Source organism: Mustelus asterias, chromosome 17, assembly GCF_964213995.1.
Source record: "Mustelus asterias chromosome 17, sMusAst1.hap1.1, whole genome shotgun sequence".
Taxonomy (NCBI): Eukaryota; Metazoa; Chordata; class Chondrichthyes; order Carcharhiniformes; family Triakidae; genus Mustelus; species Mustelus asterias.
In genome coordinates, this window is record NC_135817.1 from 14,188,646 (window position 1) to 14,213,054 (window position 24,409).

The 24,409-nt window shown below is 44.4% G+C and overlaps 1 protein-coding gene across 1 annotated transcript in view; it reads left to right on the plus strand.

The window, feature by feature from the left end:
* The first annotated feature begins 4,002 nt into the window (after positions 1 to 4,002).
* LOC144506340 (complement C3-like) overlaps positions 4,003 to 24,409 on the plus strand; it is a 99,881-nt gene continuing 79,474 nt past the window's right edge. Inside the window, exons 1-4 of the mRNA XM_078232313.1 lie at positions 4,003 to 4,128; positions 9,361 to 9,553; positions 14,506 to 14,683; positions 24,189 to 24,259. Of these exons, the coding sequence (XP_078088439.1) occupies positions 4,064 to 4,128; positions 9,361 to 9,553; positions 14,506 to 14,683; positions 24,189 to 24,259 (507 nt within the window). The 5' untranslated portion in view covers positions 4,003 to 4,063. The remainder of the gene's footprint in view (positions 4,129 to 9,360; positions 9,554 to 14,505; positions 14,684 to 24,188; positions 24,260 to 24,409) is intronic.

Here is a 24,409-nt window from a genome sequence, read left to right on the forward strand (position 1 = left end):
CGGCTCCCCAGTGCAGTGCACCACTCATTCAATTGGCCTCAGAACCCTCAGCAGTTGTGTTTCGCCTCATTTTAATTTTGTTCTGTGCCATCACTTCAAGTTGGAAGCTGGTGGTACTGAAGTTTTGCTGCCAGACCAGCTACAACACTTTCTGTGTGAATATCCCTCCCTTCATCCCAGAGGCACATAATGTCAAGGTTTCCCTCCCTTCAAGACCTCTCAATCCTCTCCCCCTGTAATCCATAATCCCAGTGTGATAGTGGTGCATATCCCTTTGTTACCCTCTGAACCTTTTGAGTTCGATGTGCCTTTGCCCCATGTGGACATTTCTCTTCACCAACTTGAGTCGATTAATGGTGTCTCAGAGGGGTTTGTAATTCCCATTAGAACAAGTCATTATTACGAGGGAGGAAATGTTAGGTGAATTAAAAAGCATTAAGATACACAAATACCCAGGACCAGATGGCATCTATCCCAGATTACTGAGGGAGACAAGAGATGAAACTGCTGAGCCTCTAAAAGAATTCTTTGTTTCTTCTGAGGTCCCAGAGGATTGGAGGATAGCCAATGTTGTTCTATTCTTTAAGGGTAGCAAGGATAACTTGGGTAATTATAGGCCAGTGAGCTTGACATCAGTAATAGTGAAATTGTTGGAGAGGATTCTTAGGAATAGGATCTATACACATTTGGAACTGAATGGTCTTGTTAGCAACAGACAGTATGGTTTTGTATGTAGGAGGTCATGTCTCACTAATTTAATTGAGTTGTTTTGAGGAGGTGACAAAAATGTTTGACGAGGGAAGGGCTGTGACTGTTGTCTACATGGACTTTGGTAAAGCATTTGACAAGGTCCCTCATGGTAGGCTGGTGCAAAAGGTTAAATCTCATGGGATCGGGGTGAACTAGCTAGATGAATTCAGAACTGGCTTGAACATAGAAGACTGAGGGTAGTGGTGGAAGGGTGTTTTTCTGAATGGAGGTCTGTAACTAGTGGTGTTCTGCAGGGATCAGTGCTGGAATCTCTGTTGTTTGTAATATATATAAATGACTTGGAAGAAAATATAGCTGGTCTGATTAGCAAGTCTGCAGATGATACTAAGATTGGCGGAGTTGCAGATAGTGATGAAGATTGTCAGAGAATATAGCAGGACATAGATAGGCTGTAAAATTGGGCTGAGAAATGGCAGATGGAATTTAATCCAGACAAAAGCAAGGTGATGCATTTTGGTAGATCCAATTCAGGTGGGAGCTATAAAATAAATGGCAGAACCATCAGGAGCATAGACACACAGAGAGATAGAGTCATAGAGTTTTACAGCATGGAACAGGCCCTTCAGCCCAACTTATCCATGCCCTTTTTTTTTAAACCACTAAGCTAATCCCAATTGCCCACATTTGGCCCATATCCCTCTATACCCATCGTACCCATGGAACTATCTATAGATCCGGGAGTATAGTCCACAGATCCTTAAAAGTGGCAGCATAGGTGGAAAAGGTGGTGAAGAAAGCATATGGCAAGCTGCCTTCATCGGACGGGGCATCTAGTATAAAAGTTGGCAAATTAGGTTACAGTTATATAAACCATTGGTTAGGGCACTGTGTCCAATTCTGGTCACCACACTACCAGAAGCACGTGGAGGCTTTGGAGGGAGTACAGAAAATGTTTACCAGGATGCTGCCTGGTATGGAGGGTATTAGCTATGAGGAGAAATTGAATAAACTGGGATTGTTCTCCCTGGAAAGACAGAGGCTGAGGGGCGACCTGATAGAAATTTATAAAATTATGAGAGATATAGCTAGGGTGAACAGTTGAAAGCTTTTTCCCAGGGCAGAAATGACAATTACAAGGGGGCACAAGTTCAAGATAAGGGGGGAAAGGTTCAGTGGAGATGTGCAGGGGATGTTTTATTACATAGAGGGAGGTGGAGCCTGGAATGCACTGCCAAGTGAGGTGTTTGAGGCAGTTGCGTTAGCCACTTATCCTGATAGACATACGAACAAATGGAGAACAGAAGGATATAAGCGGTTGGTCTTGATAGATAAACATGATCGGTGCAGGCTTGGAGGGCTGAAGGGCCTGTTCCTGTGCTGCACTGTTCTTTGTTCTTTGCTTGCACAGTGAAATATGTGGTGCTGCCTGCAAAGTCTGAGTCTGAGTCATGATGTGGAGATGCCGGCATTGGACTGGGGTAAGCACAATAAAAAGTCTCACAACACCAGGTTAAAGTCCGTTTATTTGGTAACACAAGCCACAAGCTTTCGGAGCGCTGCTCCCTCATCAGGTGAGTGGGAGTTCTGTTCACAAACAGGGCATATAAAGACACAAACTCAATTTACAAAATAATGGTTGGAATGCGAGTCTTTACAGGTAATCAAGTCTTAAAGGTACAGACAATGTGAGTGGAGAGAGGGTTAAGCACAGGTTAAAGAGATGTGTATTGTCTCCAGACAGGACAGTTAGTGAGATTTTGCAAGCCCAGGCAAGTCATGGGGGTTACAGATAGTGTGACATGAACCCAAGGTCCCGGTTGAGGCCGTTCATGTCACACTATCTGTGCTACCAAATAAATGTTGGACTTTAATCTGGTGTTGTGAGACTTCTTCCTGTGTTGAGTCTGAGTGCCATGAATGCTGCACAATATAAGGTAGGCAAAGAAACCTCAAAGTCACCAGTGAAGTACAGGTCGCCAGGTGCATGTTGCTTTTATATTTTTGTGAAATTAGTTAATGTAGTTGGATGCCAACCAGCCCTGTTGATCTAGTGTTGGGGTGATTCCAGAGAACAGCCTTTATAATAGTATTGTTATCACCATAGCAGGTGTTAATTGTTGAATAAGCTAAATCCCAGAGGGAAACTTGTCTTACCAATCATAACTTATATTCTGAAAACAAGGAGAAACCTCCTGATCTTAGAAAATAAAACTTAAGCACACCAGTTAAAACAGTCATGAAAAAACCTCTCCAAAAGAACACTTGATCAGAACACATAAGGAAACTCCTTCTCGGCAATAATCCCATATACATTTTTAATTCTAAAAATCCAGCAATATTACTCAAGGCAAAACAGCTGTCACTTTAGTAAGGCATACCACCTAACTTCTCAACTGTTTCCCCTCTGCTATGAACATTCAGAAACAAGACTGCTTTCTGAAACAAAGACTTTCCTGGTTTCTGGATGCTTTGTTTCAGATTTCACACCTTCTCTCAGCCCAGAGCTGGTCTCAGGGTGTTACTGACAACATAACTCAGCTCACCACGTTTCCTTAAAATATCACTCTCTCTTTCAACTTTCATTGTCTTCAGCAAGTTCTTGAACACAGCTTTTCCAAAAATATGAAAATCGTTCATGTTTTTCTATTGCTTCCCCTTTCGGGGCAAATAAAAATGAATAACCTTCCCTTGTTTAGTTATGAAATCTTTGTAAGTTGGAGAAGTCCCTTACTTCCCTATCTATCTCCCAATGCAAATTTCTAAACTCAACCTCTTTACTTACGAATCCACTTCACCATGGCATGCATTTAGCACTTTTATGCCTTTTTATCTCTCAACATTTCCAGATAAGTTGTCTTTATTAATCTTTCCCCAGTTTAATTATATCATTTATACATACACACACAAGTACTGACACACAGCCTTCTTTACAGAATAACATTCCACAAAAATACTTTATAAGACATCCATCCTCACAGTATTCATGACATTCATATTTATTAAAATGACTGTTTTGATGTGGTGTGGGGAGAAATGCAGCCTGCCATTGAAGCAAACTGTTTTTATGACAGCGGGAACATTTTTTTTTGATCTCAAGCTATTTTCTGCTCCCACTGACCATGGTGCCTACCATCGGGGGAGCAGAAATCCCAACCGTTGTATAATATTGCCTCTGAAGGTTTCAGGATACATGGGAATGAAATAGTTAAAAACACTGTTTAAACACTGTTTCACCATTTATCAGTAATTAGTAATCTAGTGTCAATATTGATCTCAAAACTCTGCAAGGTTTTTCAATTATCCAGTCAGTCACTCGATCCGGACAGTTTTGACTGGCATTTCGTTTTCGGTTATGGAGCTGCTGGTGATATTGCTTTGTGCCTCTTGGCACATATCAATTACTGAACAGGCACCTTCGTAAGTAACCATTTTATTTATTATTAATGCTGGGCACCTTCTGAAGCTTTGGGCACTACCCTAGGCAAATTTCTTGGAAATACACAGAGTGGAGTTGCCAGTCCCAGTGCCAGGGAGCAGCCGATGAGGCAAATCGATTGGTAGAAAGAGTATATTTGAATAGTTTCCTTGCGAGGCTCATGTCCACTGTGACCAATTTCTCCTGCTGACTGTTCCCAAGCAAGGCCACAGCTACAGGGCACTGCGCAGGGAAATGTACCCCAATCTATCAAACTCCAGACACGTGACATCCAGGCTTCAACATTAGCCTAATCATTTTATTATATCCTCAAGATCTTACAATTTTTTGTGAACAGGGACATTGGGGAGGGATGGCAGTACATGCCAACAAGAAATTTTACTCTAGACATCTGTTCTTGCGCAATGGCAAAGCTTTTACAATCCAGAGTAAACACAAACAGGATCAAGGGGAAATGAGAGCTGGTGATTTATGCTGATCTCTTCGACCAGACTTTGTTTAAAATTTACTGACAGGAAGGATGAACTATTATATTCTAAAGCAAAGCCCCATTGGCAGAATTTTCCAGCTTAGGTCAGGACCCCAATGTCTGGTTCAAATGCAGCTCCTGAACCTACATCATGTCACCTGACCACTTTTAACTGGCTCAGCCAATTAGTGGCCAGAGAGTAGGTCATTGTCCAATTAAAGTGTGTTGGCGGTCTTAAAGTTTGGGTGGGGGTCAATAGGAGGCTCTCCAGCAAGGTAGGAGTTGCAGCCTGCTGTACTAAGTGAGGTGAGGTGAGGTGAGGTGAGGTGAGGTGAGGTGGGGGGGGGGGGGGGGGGGGGTCTTCTACACTGTGGTGCATTTTCAGCTCCTTAAACAATCTAAAATTGCAAATGGCCACAACTGCCAGGCCAGTGTTGTTGGGTGGAGTGGAGTGGCGGGGGGGGGGGGGGGGGGGGGTGGCGGCATGGGGGCTGTGGATTCTCATCCGCAGAGTGGCCGCTTGCTGCTGCTATGGCATGGTAAGCAGCGAGAGGGGCTTCAAAGTGATCCTCGAGCACTGGAATCCCCTCCTCCACCTTGTCTTCCACCAGGAAACAGTCTCCATCTTCTGTGCTTCTGACACGACTGCAATGGTTTGCAGGCTGACTGGAAAATCCCAAGTGACTTCTGATCAATGGCCTTTCATGTTTTTTTTCAATTGAGTTAGCAAACTACCCATGTCTTGCAGGCTTTCCCTCGCCTCATTCTGCCTCCAGGAAAATGGCTGGGAGTTGGGACTTGACAGGAAATTGGAATGGTACAGTGATAATCCCCACGAGGTCCGTGGGGAAATCACTGATTGATCACCCTGTGGGGCTCATTGTGTATGAGTTCCCCTGGTAACAGGCAGTGAGTGGCCTGCCAATTGGAACTCATTACCTGAGCCTTTTATAAGGCAGGCCCAGGACTGTGCTTGCTGAATGATAGTGCTAGGCGGGGACTAGTGGTGTTACTTTGCATTCTGTAATCAACTATATTCATTTCCAGTGGGGCTTCCTGGGTCATTACACGTACCAGTGTCATTAGGGCTGACAGTAAAGAAAACTCAAGGCTGGGAAGGTCGAGCTCATCTGCATTGACTGGACTCCCAAAACTTTCTGTACAGCAAAACCTTGTTTTAAAAGTAAAAAGAATGGAAGAGACAGATATAAAGTAGTTTATATTCATGTCTTTAGCATAAACATTTTTTCACAGTGACTTCATTGCAGCGTTAATGTAAGCTTACTTGTGACACTAATAAATAAACTTTAAAGAAAAAATTAAGGAGATACAAAAAACTGGATCTCCACAACAATATCCTTTCTTCCTCTGTCCCAGATCTTTCTTTCTTTAAATTACTCTCAATAGAATTTATTGGACAAAGAGAAACGAGGAAGAAAGCCAATCAAAACAGTGGAAGAGACAGAAATTGTGATTGGAGGAACTGGAGAGACAGAAGCTGTGATTGGAGGAACTGGAGAGACAGAAGCTGTGATTGGAGGAACTGGAGAGACAGAAGCTGTGATTGGAGGAACTGGAGAGACAGAAGCTGTGATTGGAGGAGCTTGAGAGACAGAAGCTGTGATTGGAGGAACTGGAGAGACAGAAGCTGTGATTGGAGGAGCTTGAGAGACAGAAGCTGTGTTTGGAGGAGCTTGAGAGACAGAAGCTGTGATTGGAGGAACTGGAGAGACCAGAGCTGTGATTGGAGGAACTGGAGAGACCGGAGCTGTGATTGGAGGAGTTTGAAAGACAGAAGCTGTGATTGGAGGAGCTGCTTGTCCAATCAAACTCTGGACTGTTTCCCACTCTCAGGAATGCATGCCATGGCTCTCTCTCAGCCCTGAAAGCTGAAAAAGCCAAAATCATAGAATCCCTACAGTGCAGAAGGAAGCCATTCAGCCCATTGAATCTGCACCGACAACAATCCTAGCCAGGCCCTATCCCTGTCACCCCACATATTTACCTTGCTAATCCCTATAACCTACACATACCAGGACACTCGGGTCAATTTAGCACGGCCAATCAACCTATCCTGCACATCTTTGGAGTGTGGGAGGAAACCAGAGCACCCAGAGGAAACCCACGCAGACACGAGGAGAATGTGCAAACTCCACACAGACAGTGACCCAAGCCGGGAATCGAACCCGGGTCCCTGGCACTTTGATGCAGCAATGTGCCACCAGTCTGCTCCTAACCACTGTGCCACCGTGCTGCCCCTGTGAAGTAATAGTGTACAGAGGTGACCTTCCTTGAATTTTACACTCCCATTTTACTTTACTTTGTAGTGGGCTGTGATGTTTGTGGATGAATTCACCTGCTGACACCGTGTGTTTTGAACCCTGCTTTGAAACACAAACCAAAGGGAGATGTGATAACTGAAATGTGAAGCAAATCAATAGAAACTGTCGATTGTACTGATTGAGAAACTTCTCCCCATGCTGATGGAATCAACATTTACAAAAGCAAAGGATTGTTATACAGGCCAGTTCAATCAGTGAATGAGAAAGTGTTGGGTACTCTGTGCAGGGCTGGCTGTAAGAATAACTGGAAAGAATTAAAACAGGTAACTGATGTCTATTAACCATCTTCCTCCATTGCAGCCAACCTTATCATCAGCGACTTTAATTTCAGTGAGGATCAGGTCAGAGCTAAGATCTGAGTCCAAGACATAAGCAGGAACATAGGAACAGGCAGGCCATTCAACCCATCAACCAGAATTTGCTCATCCCGCCCGTGACGGGAATTGTAGTGGTGGGCCAAGGACCATTGACCTCAGGTGGAATTTTCTGGCTTTGAGGAGAACGCGGAAGGAAGATCCCACCCATCAAGCCTGTTCTTCCACCATTCAGTTAGATCCTGGCTGCTCTGTCCCCTAAGTCTATTGACCTGCCACAGTTCAGAAACTCTGAGTGAACAAATTCTGCCGAACAAACTATCAATCTCAGTTTTGACATTTTTAACTGACTCCCACTCTCAACAATGTGTGCAGAAAGAGCGCTCGGTGCTCCTTATGTGAAGCAAAACTTCCTGACATCTCCCTTCAATAGCCCTGGCTCTAATTTTGAAATTAAGTCCCCTTATTCTGGACTTCCGCACCTTCCTAGAGGAAATAGTTTCTCTCAATCAAAACAGTCAAATCATAACTAAATTTAGGCCTCACCTGGAGACTGTGTCAGTTCTGAGCATCATACTTAAGCAGGATGCGAAGGTATTGGAGAGAGCACAGAGGATATTCACAATGATCTCAGGGAAAAAGAAGCTATGAGGATAGATTGGAGAGGTTGGGACTGTTTTCTTTGGAGAAAAGGAAGATGGAGAGAAGACTTGAGAGAGATATTCAACATCTGAGGGATATGGACATGACAGGTAGTGAGAAGCTGGAAACAGAGAAACTATTGAAATCAAGAACTAGAGGGCACAGAGTTGAAATAATAGGTAAAAAGAGTAAAAGTTATGTGAAAAAAAAGTATATTCACTCAGAAGATGATTGGAGTCTGGAACAAACTTCGTGAGAGGGTAGTGGAGGCAGATTCAATTGAGGTATCCAGAATGGAGTTGGATTGCTATCTGAAAAGAAATCATGTGCAAGAATGCGGGGTTAAGGCAGGGGATTGGGACGCGATAGAATGCTCTTTCAGAAAGCCAGTGCAAACTTGATGGGCTGAATGGCCTCCTTCTGCATGTAAAGATTCTGTGAAATCCTTTAATCATTTTAAACATCTCAATTAGATTAGCCCCATAATCTTTAAAACTCAAGGGACTACAAGTCCAGACTATGCAAACTGTCCTCTAATTAAACCATTTTAGTCCCAGAGCTGGAGTCGGAATGACTCTGCGACGTTAATGTACCTTTAAGAGATTTTTTAAAAATCATGCTCTCTGCAGCTCACAGCTTAGCTGATGTCATTTGTTGGTGGCTTGTCTGGAAATGTGCTTTTACTGCTGCTTAAACAAGTGTTTGTTTATTTTTACTGGGATGTTTATGACCCTGCATTGTCAGGAGGAAGAATGATTGCAGGTCAGGTAACAGGAGCTCTTCCATTTTCATTTCTGAGCTGCACCTTAGTTTTTAGAAGGGACAGCAAGCTGAAAAGAAGTTCTTCTCTCTCTCCCTGTTTTATTTGGAAATTCTGCTGGTTAGCTGAAAACAAGATCTTGCCTTCCTGGAGTAGAAAATCTGCTGTTGGTGGCTTGACCAGAGTCTACCTGGGGTTCTGGGAAGCTGTTCTGACTACAAACTGTTTTGGTGTGTCAAGAGACTAGAACTTACAAGACTGAGAACTTTCAATTCTCCAACCAAAGCACTCAATTCCACTATCACATGATCTTTTTAGTCTTTGCTGTGTTGAACCTGTTTAAAGAGTTTTGTCTATGGAAGGTTTTGGTTTGATTGGAACATCTTACATATATTTGTTAAAGGTTATACATTAACATGGTTGTTTTGTTTTTGTTTGTAATTGATAAATGTTATTTCTAATTTTCTCTCCATACATGTTAACTATATTCTTAATTAAACTTTGTTTGATAAAAACTCCCTAGTGAGTCATTTGAATCATACCTGAAGTGAAACATTTCATGCTTATCCTATCTAAATTCAAGATGCAAAACGTATGATCCAGGCTGGCTCCATAAAACACTTTGGAGTTTCTGACCTGAACCATAACAGACTGATTGACTAACTGTTCCATCCGTATTTGCCCAGCTATTTGATAACTGCTCCGAAGATTGTTCGCATTGAAGTGAAGGAAACTGTCACGGTCCAAGTATTTGAGGCCCGTGGGAATGTTGACGCCAACATTTACTTAATGAACCAAAAAAACATGGTGGTGTGCTCAGAGATACACAGGGTCAAACTCAACCACACCAACAACTTCACAGATGTAATCCTTGTACAGGTAACTGGCTTTTGATCTGTCTTGAGAACTGCTTGGAATGATTTAAATTATGCTTGTTCTTTATATTATCTCATGATTAGATGGTGCTGTTAGTAAATCTGGCTCTTTGTTCCCTCTCAGCTTGACAATCCCAACACTCCTCTAGTGGACCTCCCACCTACAATCATCTTATCTAACAACCTCCCTCATTTGGTTGCAAAAAGGTTAATTTGAAAAGGATCCTTTCCCTCATGGATACCTTCTCCCAGTCCCAATATATATATTAAAATCAGCCAATTTAACCAGGCTTTCCTGAGTTAAAAGAAAAAGTTACTGAAACTCAAGGAAAAATAGTAAAGCACAATATACACACACACAGATTAGACATGAAAATGAATCAAAAGTAAAAGTTAAAAAGATATATGAATCAGTCTTTGACTTGTCCGGATTAGATGGTGAAACATTGCGGCGGTTTGGTGCTGGAGGAAGTGAATGTTTGCGGATGTGGTGCCAATCAGTGAGCTGCTTTGTGCTGGATGGTGTCAAACTTCTTGAGTGTTGTTGGAGCTGCACTCATCCAGGCAAGTAGAGAGCAGTCCTGACTTGTACTTCGTAGATAGTGGATAGGCTTTGGGGAGTCAAGAAGTGAGCTACCTGGTGCAGAATTCCCAGCCTTTGACCTAATCTGGTAGCCAGAGTATTTATATGGCTAGTCCAGTTCAGTTTCTGGTCAATAGTAACCCCCAGGAAGTTGTTAGTGAGGCATTCAGTGATGGTAGTGCCATTGAATGTCAAGGGGCGATGGTTAGATTCACTCTTGTTGGAGATGGTCATTGCCTGGATCTTGTATGGTGTGAATGCTACTTGCCACTTGTCAGCCCAAGTCTGGATATTGTCCATATCTTGCTGCATTTGAATATGGACTGCTTCAGTATCTGAGGAGTCACGAATTATATTGAACATTGTGCAGTCTTCAGTGAACATCCCCACTTCTGACCTTATGATGGAGGGAAGGTCATTGATGAAACAGCTGAAGATGGTTGGGCCTAGGACACTACCCTGAGAAACTCCTGCAGTGATATCCTGGAGCTAAGATAATTGACCTCCAATCATCACAACCATCTTCCTTTGTGCCAGATATGACTCCAACCAGCATAGGGTTTTCCCTGATATACATTGACTCCAGTTTTGTTAGGATCCCTTGATGCCACACTCGGTCAAATGTTGCCTTGATGTCCAGGGCTGTCACTCTAACCTCACCTCTGGAGTTCAGCTCTTTTGTTCATATTTGAACCAAGGCTGTAATGAGGTCAGGAGCTGAGTGACCCTGGCGAAACCCAAACTGAGCATCATTGACTCCTGCTGATCCTCTCCGCCCACTTTCCACCTCCTCACTGATCCTCCACCTCCCTCGACTCGCTGACTTCCTGCGGACCCTCCAACTCCCCATTGACCATTCTGACTTCCCCTGATCTTCCAACCTCTCCCCAACCCTCCAACTCTACCTGGCCCTCCAACTCCCCTCGACCCTCTGCCCTCCCCAACTCCTCACTGACCATTCCAGCCCCTTCCCCCCACCCTGCAACTCCTCACTGACCACCCCAGCCCCCATCCCTGACCCTCCAACTCTTCACTGACCACCATAACCCCTTCCCCCCTGAGCATCCAACTCCCACCAACCTGACCTGACCTACCCTATCACCCTACTTAGCTGCTGGCCTACCCACCCTACCATCTAGCTCTCCTCCTACCACTCCACACACCATACCCACCTTCCCACCTTGACACCCTAGCCAGCTGATACCCTAGCATTGTACCTACTTACCTCATTCACATCCATTCTCTAACACAGTGAAAAACTCTTCAAATGTCCCAATGTTTTCCACTGTGTTAGTGAATGAAGACTAACCAAAATACAGCAGCCAGTGTAGATAAAGGGCTTTGGCTTGGCTTCCTCAATGATCCTTCACTAGAAATCATAGAAACCCTACAGTACAGAAAGAGGCCATTCAGCCCATCGAGTCTGCACCGACCATAATCCCACCCAGGCCCTACCCCCATATTCCTACATATTTCCCACTAATCCCTCTAACCTACACATCTCAGGACACTAAGGGCAATTTTTAGCATGGCCAATCAACCTAACTCGCACATCTTTGGATTGTGGGAGGAAACCGGAGCACCCGGAGGAAACCCACGCAGACACGAGGAGAATATGCAAACTCGACACAGACAGTGACCCAAGCCGGGAATCGAACCCAGGTCCCTGGAGCTGTGAAGCAGCAGTGCTAACCACTGTGCTACCGTGCCGCCCCAAGGAAGAACTCCCAGAGCAGGTACACTCCAAATTTTGGAAGTCCGGATGAGAAATGCAGAGCTCTGAGGCTGTGTACGAAATATGAGTGGATTGGCAATCTGACGATGATTACCACTCACAGCCCATTCATTCCAGACATTTACTGTGAACGGCTTCTATGTTATACATTTGAAATTTTCTAGTCTCACTTTGGCCACTCCATTTACTCTCAGGGCCTGACTGGAATCTGGTGTGCTTATTTGTTTGATGCAACTGTTTGAAGCCCTGGAGGATCATGTAAGGGATGATATCCCCAGGGTTTCTTGGCTCCTCTTAGGCTTTCAGGAGGAAACAAGGAAAGCCCCTCTGTATTTCAGGGCTGGTGTTTCCCTTTTGAACATCAGAAAGCATGAAATTGACAGGCAGCTGAAGAGCTGCCGTCACATCATCTCTGTCCCTTAGCACGGCAGCCAGACAATACCATGTGACCTACCCTATCACCCGACTTAGCTGCTGGTCTACCCACCCTACCATCTACCATCCAGCTCTCCTCCTACCACTCCACACACACCATACCCACCTTCCCACCTTGACACCCTATCCAGCTGATACCCTAGCATTGTACCTACTTACCTCATTCACATAGAAATCATAGAAATCATAGAAACCCTACAGTGCAGAAGGAGGCCATTCGGTCCATCGAGACTGCACCGACCACAATCCCACCCAGGCCCTACCCCCACATATTTACCCACTAAATCCCTCTAACCTACGCATCTCAGGACTCTAAGGGGCAATTTTTTTTTTAACCTGGCCAATCAACCTAACCCGCACATCTTTGGACTGTGGGAGGAAACCGGAGCACCCGGAGGAAACCCACGCAGACACGAGGAGAATGTGCAAACTCCACACAGACAGTGACCCGAGCCGGGAACCGAACCCGGGACCCTGGAGCTGTGAAGCAGCAGTGCTAACCACTGTGCTACCGTACCGCCCCTCTATTCATCCATTCTCTAACACAGTGAAAAGCTCTTCAAATGTCCCAATGTTTTCCACCGTGTTAGTGAATGAAGACTAACCAAAATACAGCAGCCAGTGTAGATAAAGGGGTTTTGGCTTGGCTTCCTCAATGATCCTTCACTAGAAATCATAGAAATCATAGAAACCCTACAGTACAGAAAGAGGCCATTCAGCCCATCGAGTCTGCACCGACCATAATCCCACCATGTGACACCTGCCCAGCCCATACTTTCTCCCCACCTCACCCCACCCTGCCATATAAACTCCTGAAAAAGTCAATACCAATGACAATGCCCAGAGCCAATGAGGAGAGATAGAACATAGAACATAGAACAGTACAGCACAGAACAGGCCCTTCGGCCCACGATGTTGTGCCGAGCTTTATCTGAAACCAAGATCAAGCTATCCCACTCCCTATCATCCTGGTGTGCTCCATGTGCCTATCCAATAACCGCTTAAATGTTTCTAAAGTGTCTGACTCCACTATCACTGCAGGCAGTCCATTCCACACCCCAACCACTCTCTGCGTAAAGAACCTACCTCTGATATCCGTCCTGTATCTCCCACCACGAACCCTATAGTTATGCCCCCTTGTAATAGCTCCATCCACCCGAGGAAATAGTCTTTGAACGTTCACTCTATCTATCCCCTTCATCATTTTATACACCTTTATTAAGTCTCCCCTCAGCCTCCTCCGCTCCAGAGAGAACAGCCCTAGCTCCCTCAACCTTTCCTCATATGACCTACCCTCCAAACCAGGCAGCATCCTGGTAAATCTCCTCTGCACTCTTTCCAGCGCTTCCACATCCTTCTTATAGTGAAGTGACCAGAACTGCACACAATATTCCAAATGTGGTCTCACCAAGGTCCTGTACAGTTGCAGCATAACCCCACGGCTCTTAAACTCCAACCCCCTGTTAATAAAAGCTAACACACTATAGGCCTTCTTCACAGCTCTATCCACTTGACTGGCAACCTTTAGAGATCTGTGGATATGGACCCCAAGATCTCTCTGTTCCTCCACAGTCTTCAGAACCCTACCTTTGACCCTGTAATCCACATTTAAATTTGTCCTACCAAAATGAATCACCTCACATTTATCAGGGTTAAACTCCATTTGCCATTTTTCAGCCCAGCTTTGCATCCTATCTATGTCTCTTTGCAGCCTACAACAGCCCTCCACCTCATCCACTACTCCACCAATCTTGGTGTCATCAGCAAATTTACTGATCCACCCTTCAGCCCCCTCCTCTAAGTCATTAATAAAAATCACAAAGAGCAGAGGACCAAGCACTGATCCCTGCGGCACACCGCTAGCAACCTGCCTCCAATCCGAAAATTTTCCATCGACCACCACCCTCTGTCTTCGGTCAGACAGCCAGTGGAGATGTGGAGAATTCTTCCTCAATCCTTCAGGTGATTAAAAGCAATGAATCAGATGGTTCAAGTGTTTCCTATAAAGTCACTCCCCTACTGTAAGCTGCACCCTCTGGTCCAGTGCGGAATGTGTCCTTCTCACTCCTAAAAGCTATACCATGAGTCAGCCACCACAACACTTTCTGCCAATGGACTCCAGAGCCTCACTTCTCTCTAGGCAAGTTATTTGATGCTGTTTTGGATATTATCCTGCATAACCCTTGTGATCCCACCGTCACAGATCCTTCCAGAAAAGTTGGTGCAATGTGAATTAACTGGGAGGACACCGTATATTACTCTGGCTGCAGAAATTCCCAAGCTCTTTACAAGGAGGAGATTCGTTCACCTCCACCTCCGGCCGACACCATACTTCACTTTTATTGAAACCGACAAACCCTCCTACAAACCCAATGATACAGGTAAACATTAGATAAAGCTGTGTTATTCATAATCGCTACAGCGACAATTTCATTTGCAATGGTCCAGAGGTTACTGTGAGCGGTGAGAAAATTGTTAGTATGGCCTTTGCTGGTTTGATTCCCACGAGTCTTTGCACAGGAAGTTGCTGTCAGTTTGAGGTCTAAACTGCAGAATGTTCTCTACGTGGCGTCTTGGAGCAATGTAAGTAACGGCGTGTCTCTAATCAATCAGTCTGAGGTAAATGGAGAGTGTGAATGAGAATAGAGAAAACTTGTCCAACCTTTTCGTGTGACCAGGCCACATTTCACTTTTTTCTCTCTCACGGGCAGGTGAGCAAATTTCAAAAAGATACGGATTGACGCAACCTTAAACATGAATTTCAATAAAATGCTGAGGTTTGAAGAAAAGAAACAACTTGCTGAGCAAAAATAAAGCAATGTCAAAGCAATAACTTAATTAATAAAGATAACCATTAGAGTGTGAGAGGGTCAAATTGAGTTTTTCTGCCAGTCTCAGGGTACTCACCTTTAAAATTAGGGGTGACCCTTATAGGGCAGAGGAAGTCCTGTGGTTCAGAGGGTATCCTCCCTGCCTTGCCCTCCGGGTTAGAGTCCCACCAAGGAATGTGTGTTCATAACGCGGTCAAACAGTTTGAGTGTCATAGAATCCCTATAGTGCAGAAGGAGGCCATTCGGCCCATCAAGCCTGCACAACAATCCCACCCAGGTTCTATCCCGATATCCCCACAAATTTACCCTGCTAATCACCCTGACACTAAGGGGCAATTTATCATGGCCAATCAACCTAACCCTTACATCTTTAGACTGTGGAAGGAAACTGGAGCACCCAGAGGAAACCCATGCAGACATCAGGAGAACGTGCTGGGAACATGTGGGACTCGAAACACAAATAGATCAGCTATGATCTTTTTGAACGGTGGAGCAGGCTTGAGAGGCTGAATGGCCTACTCCTGCTCTTGTTTCATATGTTGATATGTCTGAATCACCCCACTACAGTCAGGATTTGTCAGGAGCACAAACAGCCTCCTAGAGATGGTCCAATCTAAATGGGGTGTATAAGCAAAAAGACTTGCACATGCAAATCTTCGAAGATGGTAAGACCAGCTGATATGGCTGTTAAAAAGATTACAGAATCTTTGGTGTGAGAAATAAAGGCATCGAGTATAAGAATGTTAAGCTAATCTTTATAAGTCACTAGCTAGCCTTGAGTGGATGTATTCAGTCCAATTCTGAGCTCCATGTAGTTGGAAGGATGTCAAAGTTTCAGGATGTTGCATGGGATGGAAAGTTTCAGCTATGAGGAGAGGGTTTGCTTTTCCTGGCACAGAGGGGATTTAGGGGGGATCTGATAGAGGTATACAAAATTATGAGAGGCATAGGTAGGGTAGATCGTAAGAATCTTTTCCCCATGGCAGAAGTGGTTAGCACTGCTGCCTCACAGCGCCAGGGACCCAGGCTCAATTCTGGCCTGTTATCTTAGAGCAGAGGAGGATTTCATAGAGGTTTATCATAGAGGTTTACAGCATGGAAACAGGCCCTTCGGCCCAACTTGTCCATGCGGCCCTTCTTTTTTTAAAACCCCTAAACTAATCCCAATTGCCTGCATTTGGCCCATATCCCTCTATACCCATCTTACCCATGTAACTATCTAAATACTTTTTAAAAGATAAAATTGTACCCACCTCTGCTACTACCTCTGGCAGCTTGATCCAGACACTCACCACCCTCTGTGTGAAAAAATTGCCCCTCTGGACACTTCTGTATCTCTCCCCTCTCACCTTAAACCTATGCCCTCTAGTTTTAGACTCCTCTACCTTTGGGAAAAGATATTGACTATCTACCTTGTCTATGCCCCTCATTATTTATTGAATTGATTTATTGAAGTCATTGATTTAATTGAATGATGACGGGTTTTTGTAGCGTAAGTAGATAGGCAGGACACCAGTTTGGGTATTTGTCAAAGACAGTAAGAAGTCTCACAACACCAGGTTAAAGTCCAACAGGTTTATTTGGTAGCAAAAGCCACAAGCTTTCGGAGCCTTAAGCTCCTTCTTCAGGTGAGTGGAAATTCTGTTCACAAACAGGGCATATAAAGACACAAACTCAATTTACAAAATAATGGTTGGAATGCGAATACTTACAGCTAATTTCAAGTCTTAAAGGTACAAACAATGTGAGTGGAGAGAGCAGTAAGACAGGTTGAAGAGATGTGTATTGTCTCCAGACAGGACAGCCAGTGAAATTCTGCAAGTCCAGGACTAGCTACAAATTCTGGACTTGCAGAGTTTCACTGGCTGTCCTGTCTGGAGACAATACACATCTCTTTAACCTGTCACATGTTGATATGTCTGAATCTGTCATCCCAAAGATTCTGTAATCTTTTTAACCGGAAAAAGACCCCTCCACTGCTACCCTCTGTCTTCTATGGCTAAGCCAGTTCTCCACCCATCTAGCTAGCTCACCTTTTATCCCGTGAGATTTAACCTTTTGCACCAGCCTGCCATGAGGGACCTTGTCAAACGCTTTACTAAAATCCATGTAGACGACATCCACGGCCCTTCCCTCGTCAATCGTTTTTGTCACCTCCTCAAAAAACTCAACCCAAATTTGTGAGGCATGACCTCCCTTGTACAAAACCATGTTGTCTATCGCTAATGAGATTATTCAGTTCTAAATGCGCATATATCCTATCTCTAAGAATCTTCTCCAACAACTTCCCTACCACGGACGTCAAGTTCACTGGCCTATAATTACCCGGGTTATTCTTGCTACCCTTCTTAAATAGCGGGACCACATTTGCTGTCCTCCAATCCTCTGGGACCTCACCTGTGTCCAGCGAAGTGACAAAGATTTCTGTTAGAGACCCAGCAATTGCATCCCTCGCCTCCCTGAGGAGTCTAGGATAGATGCCATCCGGCCCTGGGGATTTGTCTGTCTTAATGTTTCCTAAAAAACCTAACACTTCCTCCCTTGTAATTAAGATTTTTTCTAACAGGTCAACACATCTCTCTGAGACAATACCAGTCAACATGTCGCTCTCCTTTGTGAATACTGATGCAAAGTATTTGTTTAGGATCTCACCAACTTCCTTTGGTTCTAAGCATAATTCCCCTCCTTTGTCCCTGAGAGGTCCAATTTTTTCCCTAACAACCCTCTTGTTCCTAACGTATGTATAAAATGCCTTCGGATTCTCCTTAATCCTGTCTGCCAAGGACATTTCGTGACCCCTTTTTGCCCTTCTAAGTCCCTGTGACTTAGACTGTCCCTAAGACTGTGACAAAGATGTGCGGGTTAGGTTGATTGGCCATGCTAAATTGACCCTAGTGTCAGGGGGATTAACAGGGTAAATATGTGGGGTTACAGGAATAGGGTGCGATTGTTGTTGGTGTAGGCTCGATGGGCCGAATGGCTTCCTTCCGTACTGTAGGGATTCTATGATTCTATGAAAGGGGTGAACATTGTCTCTTTAAAGTACAGGAGACAGAGTAAAGGGGATTGAAGGCTTAGCCTGTGTGTCTTTTCATAAAGTATATGTTCAATAACTCACCTGGCACCAGAGCTCACCATCTCCCACAACATCAGCTGAGTAAGCACCTGTGAGCTGCAATGCATGTCTCCAGAGAGTGGTGTGTTTAGTGCTGGGTAATGCCTCCTGTATTGGATTACTGTGTATTGGTTTGCAGTTCACCTTGAAAGACATTAGTGTGATTGAGGATTAGGCTAGTTGTTCAGAAAGGTGGACCAACTGGCAAAGGAGCAGTCATGTTGGAGTGCAAGCCTGTTAATTTGAAGATACAGGATTTAGGATTGTGCCTGTCAGTGATCGCTGTATGAGGAAGCGTTATCCATCATGTACAGTGCTGAGCTGCAGACCCCCTTGGCCAGAATCCAGTGACTTTTTAAAAAGTTAATTCGTGGCACATGGGCATTGCTGGTTGGCCAGCATTTATTGCCATCCCTTGTTGCTCTTGTTCAGAGAGCTGGTGAGAGTCAACCACATTGCTGTGCCCCTGGTGTCACATGTAGGCCACACCAGGTAAGGATGGTAGATTTCCCTCCCTAAAGGATATTAGTGAACCAGATGGGGTTTTCCAACAATCGACAATGATTTCATCATCATCAGTAGATTCTTAATTTGTTGAATTCAAATTCCACTATATGCTGTGGCAGGAATTGAACCTGGGTTTAGATGGGATTGAGGGGGTGGGAAAGATGGGGTGGGGGGTTGGTGAAAAAGGCTCTCTGGAGCAGGGCAGCCATTTAAGACATGGAGAGGTGTGATCCATTGCTTGTCTTGACAAGGTCCTTGAATTTTTTCTCAGTTGATAACTAAGTTACGCACGCATGAAGACGGCCTCAATGTCACACTATGTGTAACCCCAACCATTTGGCCTGGGCTTGCAAAAGCCTACTGTCCTGGCTTGAGACAATTCACACCTCTTTAACCTGTGATTATTCCTCTCTCCAGTCACATCATCTGTACCTGTAAAGACTCGTATTCCAACCATTATGTTGCAATTGAGTCTCTGTCTATATATGCCATGCTTGTGAACCTGACTCTCCACTCACCTGATGAATGAGCAGCGATCCAAAAGCTTGTGATACCAAATAAGCCTGTGGACATTAACCTGGTGTTGTGAGAGCATTACCTCACATTTGTCTGGATTAAACTCCATCTGCCGTCTCTCCGCCCAAGTCTCCAACTGATCTATATCCTGTTGTATCCTCTGATGGTCCTCATCGCTATCCGTAAATCCACCATAAGTAGTCTCACAACACCAGGTTAAAGTCCAACAGGTTTATTTGGTAGCACGAGCTTTCAGAGCGCTGCTCCTTCATCAGGTGAAGGAGCAGTGCTCCAAAAGCTCATTGTATATATATATTACAAACATAGAACATAGAACATTACAGCGCAGTACAGGCCCTTCGGCCCTCGATGCTGCGCCAACCAGTGAAACCAATCTAAATCCCATCTAACCTACACTATTCCAATATCATCCATTTGTTCTAGCAAAGGTCCCAGCACTGATCCCTGAGGAATGCCACTTGTCCAGCCCTCCATTCAGAAACGCACCCTTCCACTGTTACCTTCTGTCTTCTAAGACCGAGCCAGTTCTGTATCCACCTTGCCAGCTCACCTCTGATCCCACGCGACTTCACCTTCTGCACCAGTCTGCCATGAGGCACCCTGTCAAAGGCCTTACTGAAGTCCATGTAGACAACATCCACTGCCCTAACCTCATCAACCATCTTAGTCACTTCCTTGAAAAACTCGATCAAGTTAGTGAGACACGACCTCCCCTTCACAAAACCATGTTGCCTCTTGCTAATATGTCCACTTATTTCCAAGTGGGAGTAAATCCTGTTGTGAAGAATCCTCTACAATAATTTCCCTACCACTGATGTAAAGCTCACCGGCCTGTAATTATTTCTTCCCACAATCCAAAGATGTGCAGGTTTAGGTTGAGTTAGATTGTTAGGAGACACTGTGGAGTATCCGCAAGTCAGAGAGTATCATGGATAGCACATATGGAGGTGGTCACACCGCAGGCTCAGACTCCGCAGGCAGGAAGGGAATGGGTGTCCACCAGACAGAGCAAGAGAGATAGGCAGGTAGTACAGAATCTCCAGTGGTCATTCCCCTGCAAAACAGATATACCACTTTGGATATTGTTGAGGGGAATGACCTCTCTGGGGAAAGCAGCAGCAGCCAAACTCGTTGCACCATGGTTAGTTCTAATGCAGAGGGGAGGGGTAAGAAGTGTGCCAATGCAATAGTTATAGGGGATTCAATTGTAAGGGGAAAAGACAGGCATTTCTGAGGCCGCAAACGAGACTCCAGGATGGTATGTTGCCTCCCTGGTGCTGGGTCAAGAATGTCTCGGAGCGAGTACAGGACATTCTGGAGGGGGACGGTGAACAGCCAGTGGTTGTGGTACACATCGGTACAAACAACATAGGTTTAAAAAAGGGATGAGGTCCTAAAAGCAGAACACAGGGAGCTAGGAAGGAAGTTAAGAAATCGGACCTCAAAAGGTAGTGATCTCAGGATTACTACCAGTGCCATGTGCTAGTCAGAGTAGAAATGACAGGATATATCAGATAAATACGTGGCTGAAGAGATGGTGTCGGGGGAGGGTTTCAGATTCCTGGAGCATTGAGACAAGTTCTGGGGGAGGTGGGACCTGTACAAATTGGACGTGTTACACCTGGGCAGGATTGGGACTGATGTCTCAGGGGGACAGTTTGCTAGAGCAGTTGGGGAGGGTTTAAACTAATATGCCAGGGGGATGGGAACCTATGTAAGGAGTCAGAGAAGAAGGGAGCAAGGACAAAAACAAAAGATAGAAAAAGGAATAAGAAAAGTGATAGGCAGAGAAACCAAGGACACAGTTGAAACAGGGCTATAGAGAAAAATATTGGGAGCGAGACAAAGACTGTTAAAAAGACAAGCTTAACGGCTCTGTGCCTTAATGCACGGAGCATTTGCAATAAAGTTGATGAACTAATCACGCAGATACATGTAAACGGGTACAATATAATTGGGATTATGGAGACATGGCTGCAGCGTGACCAGGCATGGGAATTGAATGTCCCAGGGTATTCAATATTTAGGAAGGACAGGCATAAAGGAAAAGTTGGTGGAGTGGCACTGCTGGTTAAAGAGGAAATTAACAACGTGGAGTCTGTACGGGTAGAGTTGAGAAATGCCAAGGGGCAAAAAACATTACTGGGTGTCATATATAGACCCCCAAACTGCAGAGGTGATATTGGGAATGGCATTAAACACAAAATTAGAGATGCAGATGATAAGGGAAAAACAGTGATCATGAGTGATTTTAATCTGCACATAGATCAGCAAATCAAATTAGCCACAATGCTGTAGAGCAGAAATTCCTGGAGTGTATATGGGATGGTTTTCTTGACCAATATGTGGCGGAAACAACTAGAGAGCAGGCCATCTTAGACTGGGTACTGTGTAATGAGAAGGGAATCATTGCCAATCCAGCTGTGCGAGACCCCTTGGGGATGAGCGACCATAACATGATAGAAATTTTTATCAAGATGGAGAGTGAAGTAGTTGATTCGGAGACTAGGGTGCTGAATCTTAATAAAGGAAAATATGAGGGTATGAGGTGTAAATTGGCATTGATAGATTAGGAAGTGTTACTTAAAAGGATGACAGTGGAAAGGCAATGTCAAACATTCAAGGAGCACATGGAGGAACTGCAGAAACTGTTTATTCCTATGTGGCACAAAAGCAAAATGGATAAGAGGGCCAACCCATTACAAAGGAAATTAGAGAGAGGAAAAAGCATACAGATTGGCCAAGAAAAATAATAGGTCTGAGGATTGGGAGCAGTTTAGAATTCAGCAATGAAGGACCAAGGGATTGATTAAGATACAGTACGGGTAGATACAGTACGAAATTGAGTTTGCAGGGTACATAAAGACTGACACTAAGAGTTTCTATAGATATGTGAAGAGAAAGAGGTTGGGGAAGACAAATGTAGGCTCCCCCACAGACAGAAACAGGGGAATGTATAATAGGGGACAAAGAAATGGCTGAGCAACTGAATACATACTTTGGTTCTGACTTCACAAAATAGGACACAAATCAAAAGCCAGAAATGTTGGAGAATGCAAGATTTAGTGAGAGGGAAGAATTGAGGGAGATCAATATTAGTAGAGATAAGGTGTTGGGAAAATTGATGGCATTGAAGGTGGATAAATCCCCAGGACCTGATAATCTACATCCCAGAGTACTTAAGGAAGTGGCTGTAGAAATAGTGGATTCATTGGTGGTCATCTTCCAGCGTCTATAGACTCTGGAATAATCCCTGCAGATTGGAGGGTAGCGAATGTCACTCCAATATTCAAAAAGGGAGGTAAAGAGAAAACAGGGAATTTTAGACCAGTAAGCGTAACATCAGTAATGGGGAAAATTCTCGAATCCATTATTAAGGACTTTATAGCGGAGCATTTAGAAAGCAGTGTCAGGGTCAGACAGAGTCAGCATGGATTTATGAAGGGGAAATCATGCTTGACAAATCAGTTGGAATTCTTTGAAGATGTAACTAGTAGAGTTGACAAGGGGGAACCAGTAGATGTGGTATATTTGGATTTTCAGAAAGCATTTGACAAAGTTCACCCACAAGAGATTATTGTGCAAGATTAAAGGGATTGAGGGAAGTGTATTGAGATGGATAGAAAACTGGTTAGCAGAGAGGAAACAAAGAGTAGGAATTAATGGGTGCTTTTCAAATTGGCAAGCAGTAACTAGTGGGGTGCCACAGGGATCGGTGCTGGGACCCCAGTTATTCACAATATATATTAATGATTTGGATGAGGGAACAAAATGTAACATCTCAAAGTTTGCAGATGATACCAAGTTGGGTGGGAGGGTAAACTGTGATGCAGATGAAGAGGTCCTTCAGAATGATCTGGACAGGTTGGGTGAGTGGGCTAATCAATGGCAGATACAGTATAATTTGGATAAATGAGAGGTTATTCACTTTGGAAGCAAAAACAAGAAGGCAGATTACTACCTGAATGGCTGTAAATTGGAAGAGGGGAGTGTGCAGCGGGACCTGGGTGTCCTTGTGCACCAGTCACTGAAGGTAAGCATGCGGTGCAGCAGGCGGTAAAGAAGGCAAATGGCAAGTTGGCCTTCATTGAGAGGTTTCGAATACAGGAGCAGGGATGTGTTGTTGTAATTATACAGGGTCATGGTGAGGCCACACCTAGAGTATTGTGTGCAGTTTTGATCTCCTTTTCTGAGGAAGGATGTTCTTGCTCTCGAGGGAGCGCAGCGAAGGTTTACCAGGCTGACTCCAGGGATGGCGGGACTGATGTATGAGGAGAGATTGACTAGGTTAGAATGTTTTTGCTGCAGTTCAGACGAATGAGGGGCAATTCTCATCGCGACTTATAAAATTCTAACAGGACTAGACAGGGTAAATGCAGGGAGGATATTCCCGATGGTGGGGGAGTCCAAAAGCACGGGCCACAATCTGAGGATTCAGGGAGGTGAGGAGACATTTCTTCACCCAAAGATCGGTGAGTCTGTGGAATTCATTACCACAGAAAGTAGTCGATGCCAAAACATTGAATGTATTCAAGAGGCGGCTGGATATAGCACTCGGGGCAAATGGGATTAAAGGTTATGGGGAGAAAGCAGGATTAGGCTATTGAGTTGGATGATCAGCCATGATCGTAATAAATGGCAAAGCATGCTCGAAGGGCCAAATGGCCTCCTCCTGCTCCTATCTTCTATGTTTCTATTGGCCATGCATAATTGCCCCTTAGTGTCAGGGGGACTAACAGGGTAAATCATGGGCTTATTGGGATAGGGCTTGGATGGAATTGTTGTCGGTGCAGCTCGATGGGCCGAATGGCCTCCTACTGCACTGTAAGAATTCTATAATTCTATGATTGTTAGTTGCACATTTTCTCACATTGTAATTATTAAATCTGCTTCCAGTACGATTTCAAACTTTTTCCCTTGACCATGAGATGAAGCTCTCGAGGTGTGATGTCAAAATGCAAATCTGGGTAAGTGATTCTTTTTTATTTTAGTCCTGGTTATCAGGTATGTACTGTTACAGACACGATTACACTGCAGTCCACTGGTACACAATTCCTTTACTGTAAGGATTTTGGCACCAATACAGTCCAGGGGAATGTTTCTTTCCAAGTGACACA